This window comes from Protopterus annectens, chromosome 5.part0 (genome assembly GCF_019279795.1).
Source record: "Protopterus annectens isolate FY-2018-M chromosome 5.part0, PAN1.0, whole genome shotgun sequence".
Classification (NCBI taxonomy): Eukaryota; Metazoa; Chordata; order Ceratodontiformes; family Protopteridae; genus Protopterus; species Protopterus annectens.
The window spans coordinates 731,576,472-731,588,618 of NC_056735.1; the positions used below are offsets into that span (position 1 = coordinate 731,576,472).

Genomic DNA, 12,147 nt, shown 5'->3' on the forward strand with positions numbered 1-12,147 from the left:
TAAAACAACGCATCAAAAACTTGGTATCCTTTACTTCAACAAAAAGTTCTTAACTACCTTCTTCCTAGCCTAATGTATAGCTGTCACATTTTTACTAATCTGAACTCCACACTCAGCTTAGCTTGAATCAACCTACAACAATGTGGCTAGATTCGCTGCACACCATACTTGCAGGTCTCACCACTGTCTTTCTCTTAGACAGTTAGACTGGCTGGAACTACCCCATCAGCTCCTCTTCTCTCAACTACAGATAATTCATTGAATTCTTTGCCAGCAGTCTTTTTGTCCTAGCCTAACTCCTGTTATCACTAAATACTCCCCCAACCAGGAGTCTCCGCACCTCTGACCAAAACATGCTACAAATTTATAAGCCCAAGTCCAAAACTGGTCACAGCCTTTACAGCTATAACCCTGCCATAAATTGTAACAAACTTCCATTAGAATCACATCCCTCAAATACATTAAACAGTTCAAAACTGCTACCAGAGAATTCCTAAAAACATATTGGTCCTGCCACTGCTTTGATCCTCCCTACACTACTTTCCCCACATCTCTAAAACATTTTTTTTCAACTCCTACCCCTCTTCTCCTCCTTCCTTCAGCTATAAACAAAGCTCTTACTCCCATCTTAGCCTTAATCTCCCATCACCCCTCCCCACAGTTTCTCTCTTTTCCCTACTTCTCACCTGTGTAGTATCTACCATCCGCACAAATAAGACTCTTTTATTGCATTGCTAAGAACTTAAATGGATTGATGTTGTTTTTTTCTTTAGTATTATGTCTTCTCTTTTCTCACAACTTCCTTTCCAAGCTTGCATACTCACATTGTATGTGTATATATGAATGTTAATTTTGCTTAATTGTGCTAATTATTTCACTGTTTTAGAAAACTATATTCTACTGTCGAACTTTTCTCCCCGGGTCTCTGCTGAAAATGGGCCTCACAGCTCAGTCAGACCAACTCTGTAAACAAATGTAAAATAAAATAAGTAAATAAATAATTGTCTTTATTTTACAGTCACATAGTATACACACCATTTTATTTGGATTCTGGGTATTTTTTAATATACTTATTTTTTTGTATCTTGTATGTGATATTTAACATTTGTCATTTCACATTGTATTTTATGACATCTTGTAAGATTTATTAACTTTGGAACTTTCCTCCTGAGCCTTTTCTGAAAATGGGCTTGTCATGACTCGGTCAGACTTTCCCAGTAAACAGATGCTAACAAATAAACATATTTTAATACATAGCTCTTATCTGTTATTGTTGCAGCGATTTCATCCCCTGACTACATCTTACCACAGTTCAGGCCTTCATGCTTAAAATACAAATTTAATAAACTAATTGTAGCACGATTTAAGACTGGATAGAGGCAGGTTTAACATTGTTTAAAAGAGTGTTTCATAGAATGGTATTTTAGTTGTTTATTGAGAAATTCTGTTACAGTATAAATGAAGCTGTGTAGTTTGAATAAAGTTGTTCAGAATTTGTTTTAATGGTGCTGTTTCTGTTCAAGGAATGTCCACAATGTCAGCTGATCTACAGGATAAGCGGAAACATTTCATCTTGACTACTACAGGAGACTACTTTGGACTTTCATCTTCAGACCCTTCAGTACTATCTTTGAGTAACTGCAAAGAGATCAACAGCTTTCTGAATGATGGCAATGAATTTGTACTCTCTGTTCATCTTGTTGAAAACAAACTGGTTGTATCAAACAAGGTACAGTAAGTGGATTTTGTGCTGTAAAAGTTCTTGTTTTGTAGTTCTGGAAATAACTTAAGAGTTGTACATTGCAGTTTCTTTACTTCGAGTAATTTTCTGTCATGCACCATCTGTTTCACTCAGTCACTTACCAGACTTATCCATGACCTTTGCTGTTACAGTAGACTCCCTCTTATCTGGTCTCGCTGGGACCGGACCTTAGGCTGGATAAACGAATGGCTGGTTAATCAAAAAACGTATCCAAAATAGCTTTTATAGGTTATAAATTAGTTAGAATAACAAGATTTGTGACAGTATGCATTTTTCTAATGAATATGAAGTCTAAAACTGAAGTGTATGTCATTATTTAATCCACAGGAGGCAGAAGTGTTGTTCTTCTTGGTTATCATTTGCTAGGGCTATGGCAGAAATTTGAGAGACGGTTAAAGAGGAGGCCGAATTAGAGGGAGTCTACTGTGTCTCTTAAGCGCATAAGTGTACTGTGTGGAGCACAAGTTGTATAATGTCTGAACACTTGGCAAATTGTTTTTCTATCTCTCATTTGGAATACTGTCATCCCACTGGTGTTAGTTCTGCACCTTTGGACAGACTGCACCATTGTTAGGAAGGAGATAAGCTTCCCCACTTAAGACGTGGCACTTAAGTCCTCTATCAGAGTAACCCCTGAGGTAAGTGACTTTCATTTGTATGTAATAGGTGCTGTCAGATGGAAGCATGCTGGACAGTAGATGCAGCTCTTTCAATTTGCCCCTAAAACAATTTCTAGGTTGGGTCAGTAGGCAGTCTTGTGTTTCTTTAAAGAAACAGGTAGTTTCATTTAAGTGTTTGCTACACAGTACATTGCAAGGTTGATTTTTGAGACTGGTGATAGTGCATTTGGCAAAGATCTGTTAAGTTAACTTGTATGCATACTGAAACTTAAAAATAATAGAAAAGAGAGGTGTATCTTAAGACTGACCCTAATTTCCATTTGAGTTTGTGTGATCAGCAACTTGGATCTTTTGCTTCAGCTATGTCCTTCCCTGCTATTGATGCATAGAAGGGTAGTATTTTATAGACCTGAAATAGCTGTACATTACTCCTCTGAAGCCAGCATTCGTAGAATCCATTTCTTTGAATCCGTAAGATCAAATGGGCCACCCATTTCAGTCAATATAGCTTTCTCTGACTCTTTTATCAAGCATATTTATTCTTGGCCTGCTAGAGTGCTGTATTTTCTTCATATCTTTCCATTGTCTTTGTAATTTAAAAATGATTCCCTTTCTGTATCTTTCTCGCTATGCATTTTTTATCTGATTCTTGTACTTAAAATACATCGGAGTATCTGTTGGCAAGAATGTCAGAACATGTTCCTCTTTTTGGTTAGCTATTTGCATCCATAGTATCTTAGTCTTTCGTGTGTTTTTTTTTTTCTGTTTCTAGGACACTTTAACTTCTACCTTTTCCTAGTATTGGCAGCTAAAGAACTGTAGATTGAATGCAAATGTGACAAAAAATGGTTGAAACTGCACTTAGTCCAGAACACAAAACTTGTTGATTCTGGGGGGAAAGAGTAAGTTTTCCTGGTTCTTTTGCAGCTAATGTCACCATATCTAGAGATTATGATTTCACCTCATATCAAACCCATTCAAGGACTTTTTTTTTAACATCTGAAGGGGCTAAGTCTGACCAGCTGTCATTTGGCTAGATATCTTAATACCATCCAATTAACATGAATCTGTAACAAGGGAAAATCCAAGCCTTGACTTTCAAAATACATATTTTTTGATGAAAGTAACACAACATTAAATGTGTGCTGGTAGGGAAAACAAATAGGACTTGAGAAAGAATTGGTGAACGTATTATTCAGAAAACAGAGGCTCACAAACACTTTAACAAAGCATGTCGAGCTTGCTGGAACTCAGCACAATTTTAAATTTCTAATTTTGAAAGTCTGTAGAACCAATAAGAGGGGTGGCAATGTGTCAAATAAGATGGAGAAGTTAGAATTTGATTCTTAAAGTATGGGCAACTAGTCATCCTGGCCTGAATGAAATAGTCTCTTTAAAGCCTGTTCTACTGAAGTTCGGCTTCCCTCGTTCAGTTTTAACTACATGACTTTCTTCAAATGTAGTAGTTTCTTTAAAGCTTGTCTCAATGAAGTTTTGCATGATACCTATTTAGTCACATGATTTCTAATATATGTGTGTATGTATTTATAACACACACACGCACATGTGTGTGTGTATATATATATATATATATATATATATATATATATATATATATATATATATATATAAATATATTATGTATATATATATATATATATATATATATATATATATATATATATATATATATATAAAATGTATATTATGTATATATGTGTGTGTGTATGTGTATATATATATATATATATAAATATATTATGTGTATATATATATATATATATATATAATGTATATTATGTATATATGTGTGTGTGTATGTGTGTATATATATATATATATATATATATATATATATATATATATATATATATATATATATATATACATACACACACACACACATATGTGTGTGTTGTACATACACGTGTGCGTGTATATATACACACAAATGCACATATATGCATAGCATTTGTTTTATCTGATGATGTGCCTTGGAGTGTGAAAGAGTTTAAATTTAGTCAAAAACAAATGCATCTTGGGCTGTGGTCAAAGTGTTCTTGTTTATCTGGTCTTTCTTCGTTTTTGATCCTTCCCCCCATGTAGTTGACTACCACACTGCAACAATAGTTTGAAGGCTAATCTCCCATTCCTTGGGTTCGCTATGGGCGGTTAAGGATGTTGACTGCCTTGAGGCCACCGTCTTCACTCATATGAGCTTTTATGGGATAATTCCTCCAACTTGGGTACTCATTTACCGTTTCCAAGAGTCCCTGTCTTTGAGACATGTACTGCAGGGCAGCTACTGGGAATTCTGGACCTAAACTACAAATCTAGATAGAAAGTCATTATAATATACCTCTCTGATTCTTCCCAGTTGTTATAATTTATTAAGGAAAAGATGGTTGGACAGGAAAAAGGCATACAGAATGTTGGTGGTAGAGCTAATACAGTTGATATAAATGTAATTGATAAAATCAAACACAGTAACTTGGTTGAATAATTTGGCTGTAACCGAAATAATAAAAGAATAGAGCCTGCAAACAGTAGAAATTTGTACAAATTAATTTACCAGATTTTTTAATTTAGGAAGCATTCCAGTCATGACAAGTGTTTGGACAGGTACATAATTTAATTAAAGGGACAGACATTATATCTCAATGATTGGCGTAATGAATGTCGAGTAGAGTGAAACAAGTACATCTCTGGATCTGGAAGTGATAGTTGTGGATATAAGCTGAGCAATGAAAAAGGACCTCCTTACAAGAATGGATACTTAGATTCCCAAATCTCCAACTACAGTATCCGTTTCCAGGGGTGTGTTGTCAGCATGATAGCTACAAAGGGAGTTATGTTTGCTGAAGAATATGATTATTTGCAGCTTGGCATTCTAATTTTTGTCCATGGTTTTGACACCAGCTATTCACTTCCCTGGAAATAAATAAGACGGTCTTTAATTTCCCCATTTCCTTTCTAGACATGTCATCACACAGAAGAAGCACTTGTTATCATTGTGTAGAACCATGCAGGATGATGTGCTATTGAAAAAGAGTATGTGATAAAGCCAAACAGCGACATTTAGAAACTGGCTAAGGAGGAAGTGTAGAAAGAAGTCAAAGGATGCTTGGGAGCTAAGGTAGAGGTTCTTAATGAGGTACCTCACTACATGCTAAATCCACTGTCTATGCTACACAGTCCCTTCTTAATTTACGTTTGGCTATGCCGTAAGTGGCCTGCTTTCATTACTTTTTAAAGCCATGAGCCAGAAAACTAAGAAGCTGAAAAAACTTTGCTCCTATTTCCTTTCCTGACGATATTTTGTATTATTTTTCTGCATTTCCTAACAACCCTGCCTTGTTGTTCTCACTCTGTCTCGGTGATCTGAATGCTGCTTTCCTTTAGAATAGAATATTGTCTGCTTGTGATATTTTCCAACAGTAGTACTGTCATTATTGATATTTGGAACTATAACTTCTGTCCTTTTACTTCATCAACACTGGTAAGGACTAGAACAGCCATGTTGTCCCCTTGCTGCATTTTTTTATATTCTCTGTACTTGATTGTTGGTTCCACCAAAACATCTGCAACTTCCCTCTCCCCAGATGCTTGGATGTGGACCTCTCCAAGCTTACTTCTGGATGATGAAGTATTTGCCTAATTATTCGTTATGTTTGCTTGTGTTCTAATTTTGCTTTTGAGCCTGTATTTATTTACTTGTTGTGCCCACAACCAGGGATATTTTACAACTTCTCCAGCTTCAGTGTTGACGTTTTTGCCTGACATTCCTTCTTTTTACTATATTTTCTTCCATGGTACATTTTTTTACCTCTTCAGTATAATTGCAACCTTTTTCCTTCACTTGCTTACTGTCTATCTGTTTTATATACCCAGAATTCATGTTGGTCCAGTTCCCAGTCTGTCTGTACTGTAGATCCTATTGGTCTTATCTTGAACCCTTTCCATTTCTCTGTATGTACCTTACTTGGCTTGTTTATGTTTTGTTTTTCATCAGTGTTTCTGACATTGTATAAATCATCTTCCATTCAAAGCTTACTCCTTTCCACCTTTTTTGCTTGCTCCCCCCCCCCCCTTCATTCGTCTGCTTTCCTAATCTTTGTGCCACTTTTTACACCATTTGAATGGTAAGTATTGGTTAGTATGCTCTGGAATGTTTTTTTTTTTTCTCGCAGGTTTTGATTAGAGATTACCTCGAATATGAACAGCTTTATTTTCAAATCTTGGTTGGGCGTAGAATAAATATAAATTGTATGTTTGGAGTTGTAGTTTTGATGTTCTTCGTGTTTCACTGTTGCACTCATTACATTTGGGTAATCCTGCTGGCAGGTTGCCCTCAGTCGGCCTGAATTCCAAAGTCTTGGGTCCTGCGTCTGTTGCTGTTGCCCCTTCCCTGATGTCAGGCCATCAGGGGTATAAAAGATGCAGCCGATGCCATTTTCTTCAGTCTTTCTTGCCGCGCGCTGCCCGAAGCAGAAGCAGTTCGCAAGTGCCGGTCGGCCGACTCCTGAGATTTTCGTGTTCGAGTTTCCGATCCGAAGTCTTTAATAAAGCTAAGTACCCCATTGGGGAAACCTTTTTTCTTGCTCCAGACCGATGTCAGAAAAAGTTAATAATTGTATTTCTTGTGGAAAGCAAATACCTCATAAGGACTTTCATTCTTAATGTATTCCTTGCCTAGGCTCTGATCACAACGTTTCAGGTTGTCTGTTTTGTGCTAGATTTAACCAACGCACTATTAAGCGTCGGTATGATTTTGCCTTAAACTATTTTGGACACAGGTTTAATTACCCAGAAATGTCGTCGGATAATCATCCGACTACTGGAGTTCACAAAAAAACGCAAAGAAAAGGAGAGAGATAAGCAACCGAGACCCAAAACCGATGATGAAACTTCGCCTAAGCCAGTCGCCGGTTTTCAGTGAGGTGCTTTCGCAGCCCCTGACGCCCACTACTTTAGAGTCGCAGGCCACTACCGACTCCCATGTGGAGTCGGCTATGCTGCTGGAAACTCAAGGTATTGGAGCCTCGGACACTACTCTCTCAGATGGGTCCGGAGCCGCTGAGCAGGTACCGGCTTCTGACTGTGTATTCAGACCTAAATATCTTTACATTAAACCGACTTCAGTTCAAAGGCAAAGATTAAAGCACCTTCTAAAGCAAAGAAACAAACTCAAGAGCCACGTGAACAGGCCTCTATGCCCAAAAAACAGATGCTTAAAATGGCTGAAGACTTGATTACCTTGATCAGGGGTTCCCATCCACCTCCTGATAAGAGGCCTAGGCAAGAGACTATGAATCTTTAGATGAGGTTTCTATTTCTTTTGATTCCTCTTCTGATCAGGAATATTTTCTCCCCCCCCATGAGGATTCTGATGCTGAAGAATATCTATACCTTCAGCTTCTCCTCCTGAGGACCTATTCTTTTTGGGAAACCTTGCATACCATGAGGGAGCATTTCCACTGGGAGAGCCAAGATTTTTCAAAGTCTAAAAAGAGGCTCAGGGACTTCCTTTTACTACCTCAACACAGGCCTCTAGCCATTCCACCTGTTAGACGTTGTAGATGATGTGTTTTTAGAGTCTAGTCTGACCCCTGACTCCTTACCTCCAGCTCCTGTTAAGCCTGACAGATATTACAGGGTTCCTGACTCTCATAAATTCCTTTTCAAAAACCCTGCTGCAGACCCAGAAACTATTTCACAGGGTCCCAAAGGAGTTAAGGTTTCGGCAGCAAAAAACCCTACCCCCTCTGACAGAGATTCTAGGCACTGGATAGATGGGGAAAAAAGGTTTTACACATCTGCTACCTTGGATATAAGGGCCTTAAACTGTCAGTTTCATATGCTCAAATATCAGCAACATGTCATGGCATTGCTTAAACAGAAAATGTTGTTAAACTCTGAATATGCAGAAAACAAGGAAATGCAGGATTTATTGCATGCAGCTGAACAAGTTGGAAAGCATACTTTGCAATGTGGTTTTGATTCTTTAGAGGCCTACTGCAGGGCAGCAGTCACAGGTTCTGTATTTAGGAGGCATGCGTGGTTAAAGGAACAAAGTCTGCCTGATCATGTTAAAGTTAAATTATTAGATGCACCTTTACAGCGTGATACTTTGTTTGGTGTTAAGGCAGAAGAGGTGTTAAAGAAAATGGAGGACAAAGTAAATCTATGCAAACGGTCAAAGATTTTTTTTACAAGTACAGCCATCTAGGTTTAGTAGACACTGGCCAACAAAGAATTGGTCCTTTCCTGTGTCAGACAGACCTCAAAGGGGCAGATCCAGACGCCCTAGAGGCAGACCCCAGGCGCAAGGTGCATACTGCCCAAAGCAATGGAGGGCTTCTACCTCCAAAGTTGGAGAAGACAAATCACAACCATACAGGAAACAGTCCCAATGACTTCCTCCTGCCTGCACCAAGCACTTATCTCCTGGCAGCACCCTTAGGGGGAAAATTAGCACTTTTTTCTCAAAATTGGCACATTTTAACCCAGGACAAGTGGGTCCTACATATTGTGTCACAAGGCTACAAGTTCATTTCCATACCCTGCCAAAGGCAAACGGCTGGCCAGATCTGCCAAAAAATCAATGGGCAAAAGTCTCATCCCTCATGGACATGGGAGCCATTCAACATGTACCAGAGCAAGAGCAGGGACAAGGATTTTACTCAAGACTGTTCTTGGTACCCAGAAAGGACAAGGCTTGGAGGCGAATACTGGGCCTGTCTATTTTGAACACATTCCTGGATATACCAAAATTCAAGATGTTGACTTTGCAGCAGCTTCTGCCCATGCTGGGCAAGAACGCTTGGCTTGTGACTTTAGACCTAAAAGAGGCATACCTGCATTTCCCAATCAGACAAATATGCAGAAGATACCTCAGATTCAAGGCCGGCTCAATGCATTACCAATTCTCTGCACTGCCCTTTGGCTTATCTTCTGCACCCAGGATCTTTACAAAGTGCCTGGCACCAGTAATTGCATTCTGCAGATAAAGAGGAATACAAATATATCCTTACTTGGACGACTGTCTAATTCAAGCAGAGAACAAGGACATTCTTCTACAGCATCAGGCATTTGTGAAAATACTTCTAACATGCCTAGGGTACACAGTCAACGAAAATAAATCAAAACTAGTACCCTCTCAAGAGATAATATTCCTGGGTGAAAGCTTAAATACAACTGCCCAGATGGCTTATCTCACGCCAGACAAACAAAGGCAACTGACTACCCATTTCAAAATGTTGGCAACAAAGGCCCAGTTATCTGCAAGAAAACTTCTGCAGGCTTTGGGCTTCATGGCATCCTGCATCCTATTAATTCCATATGCAAGACTGCATATGAGGTAACTTCAATGGTACCTAAAAGGTGTTTGGACTCAACATTGCCACAGCCTGGAAGCTATGATTACTCTCATTCCCTGCCTGCCACAGGAGTTTAGATGGTGGGCAAAGACTTGTCACCAAAACAAGAGACTGCCATTCACATTACCCCCAGCCAGGCAGACACTAACAACAGATGCATCAGATTATGCCTGGGGGCCCCACACGGCAGGAAGATGCATTCAGGACACATGGACCTCAAACGAAATGCATCTACATATCAACCAAAAAGAGATGCTAGGAGTTCAAAATGCCATGACCGCCTTCAAGGACCTACTTCATCCAGGATAACTACTGATAAAGACGGACAACACCACAGCCATGTGGTATATAAACAAGCAGGAGGACACACACATGCTTACCCCCTTTGCAGACTAGCCATCGCTTTGTGGGACACAGAATTGACCTACCAAGTACATCTGCAGGCACAATTCCTGCCAGGAAAGGAAAATACTCTGGCAGATGAACTAAGCAGAAACCTCATGGATCCCCACGAGTGGCACCTGGATCCACAAGTCTTCAGCATGACAACATAGAAATGGGGATGCCCATACATGGATCTTTTGCCTCCCCTCACAACTACCAACTAAAAATAATCTGCACAAGGACTTATCACAGACAAGCATGGAAAGTGGACGCCCTACCTTTCAGCTGGTAAAACCTATCAGTATATGCATTCCCCCCTCTGCCTCTCCTCCCCAAGGTACTCCTAAAGGTTAGACAGGAGAAGCCAAAGAAGATACTGATTGCCCCAGACTGGCCCCACCAGTACTGGTATCCTATCCTAAGGAACTTGTCTCAGTGCCCAGTGTGGACCTTACTTCAAATACCTCATCTACTGTCCCAACAAAACAATCCGATCCTGCACAGCCAGCTCAGGACTTTAAAACCTGGCAGCATGGCGGATAATGTAGTCATACAAAGCTGTGATGGATGTCATTTTGGAAACCAGAAGGCCTAGTACTAGAAATTCTTATGCTGGAAAATGGAAGAGATTCTGTGCTTGGAACCAGGCACAAGGAACTGATACAGCTGTACCAAATATTCCTCAGATTTTGCAATACTTAACTGAGATGCTGGACAAAGGCCTATCTTTTTCATCAGTTAAAATTCATGCCTCTGCCATTTCGGCTCATTACAATACAGAGCAATCAATCTCTTCTCATCCTTTATTAAGGCAGTATCTCAGAGGAGCCAAACATGTAAGGCCTCCAAGGAGATCATCAATACCTGCATGGGACCTCAACTAAGTCTTGGAAGAACTCACCCTGCCTCCTTTTGAGCCAGCTGCTACTGCTGATATAAAGTTTTTATTTTGGAAAACAGCTGTGCTTCTAGCAATAACTTCTGCAAGACGAGTTTGAGCTACAGGCTGTCATGGCTGTGGAACTTTTTATCATTGTTTATCCATACAGGGTCTCTGAGGGCAAACGCAACATTTATGCCTAAGGTGGAGTCCAGTGTGGCTCTTAAACTATTCATTTGCCAACTTTTTATCCAAATCCACAGAACAAGGGGGAGAGAATTCTGCATTCTTTGGACGTACACAGACAGCATAGATTCTGTTTGGATAGAACCAAAGTTTTCAGGAAGACAGAGCAATTACTAGTGGCATATGCTGCAGGATCACAAGGAAAGGCCATCTCAAAGCAGAGTATTTCAAAGTGGATAGGCCACTGCATTCGTTTCTGCTATTTACAGCATGGCAAGCCAGTGCTTAAGGGCATTAGGCCACATTCAACCAGAGCTGCAGCCACTTCAGCAGCCTTTTTCAGGGGAGTACCAACCAAAGACATTTTAGAGGCTGCTACTTTGAGTTCGGTGCACACCTTTACAAAGCATTATCATCTGCCACTCTATTCTAAATCCAGGGCAGGCTTTGCCACTGCAGTTCTGCAGGGCCTCATAGCCTCTCCTAATGCTGTTTAGCTCCAGCCTCCCAACCATAGCTTTGGGACTCTACCCAAATGTAATGACTGCAACAGTGAAACACGAAGAACATAGTAAAGTTGTGTATATTTACCACAAATGTAGATGTTCGAGTGTATTCACTGTTGCAGTCCAGGTTACCCACCCGCCATCTCCCTTCTTTCTGCTGGAACTTATCTTTCCTTCTCTGATTTATACAACCTATGTGGTGTATTTGCTTGTAGATGAAGGTAAAGTTTGTATTGGTGCAAGTATTTATATATATATATATATATATATATATATATATATATATGTGTGTATGTATGTATGTGTGTATGTGTATATATATATATATATATATATATATATATATATATATATATATATATATATATATAATATTTTGGCTACCTTTTAGGGGGCACCTGACATCTGGGGCAAGAAAAACTGAAGAAAA

The 12,147-nt window shown here is 39.3% G+C and overlaps 1 protein-coding gene across 1 annotated transcript in view; it reads left to right on the forward strand.

The window, feature by feature from the left end:
* Positions 1-12,147, forward strand: part of DYNC2H1 (dynein cytoplasmic 2 heavy chain 1) — a 6,555,988-nt gene that overhangs the window by 39,485 nt on the left and 6,504,356 nt on the right. The window contains exon 2 of the mRNA XM_044072582.1: positions 1,524-1,729. Within this exon, the coding sequence (XP_043928517.1) occupies positions 1,526-1,729 (204 nt within the window). The 5' untranslated portion in view covers positions 1,524-1,525. The remainder of the gene's footprint in view (positions 1-1,523; positions 1,730-12,147) is intronic.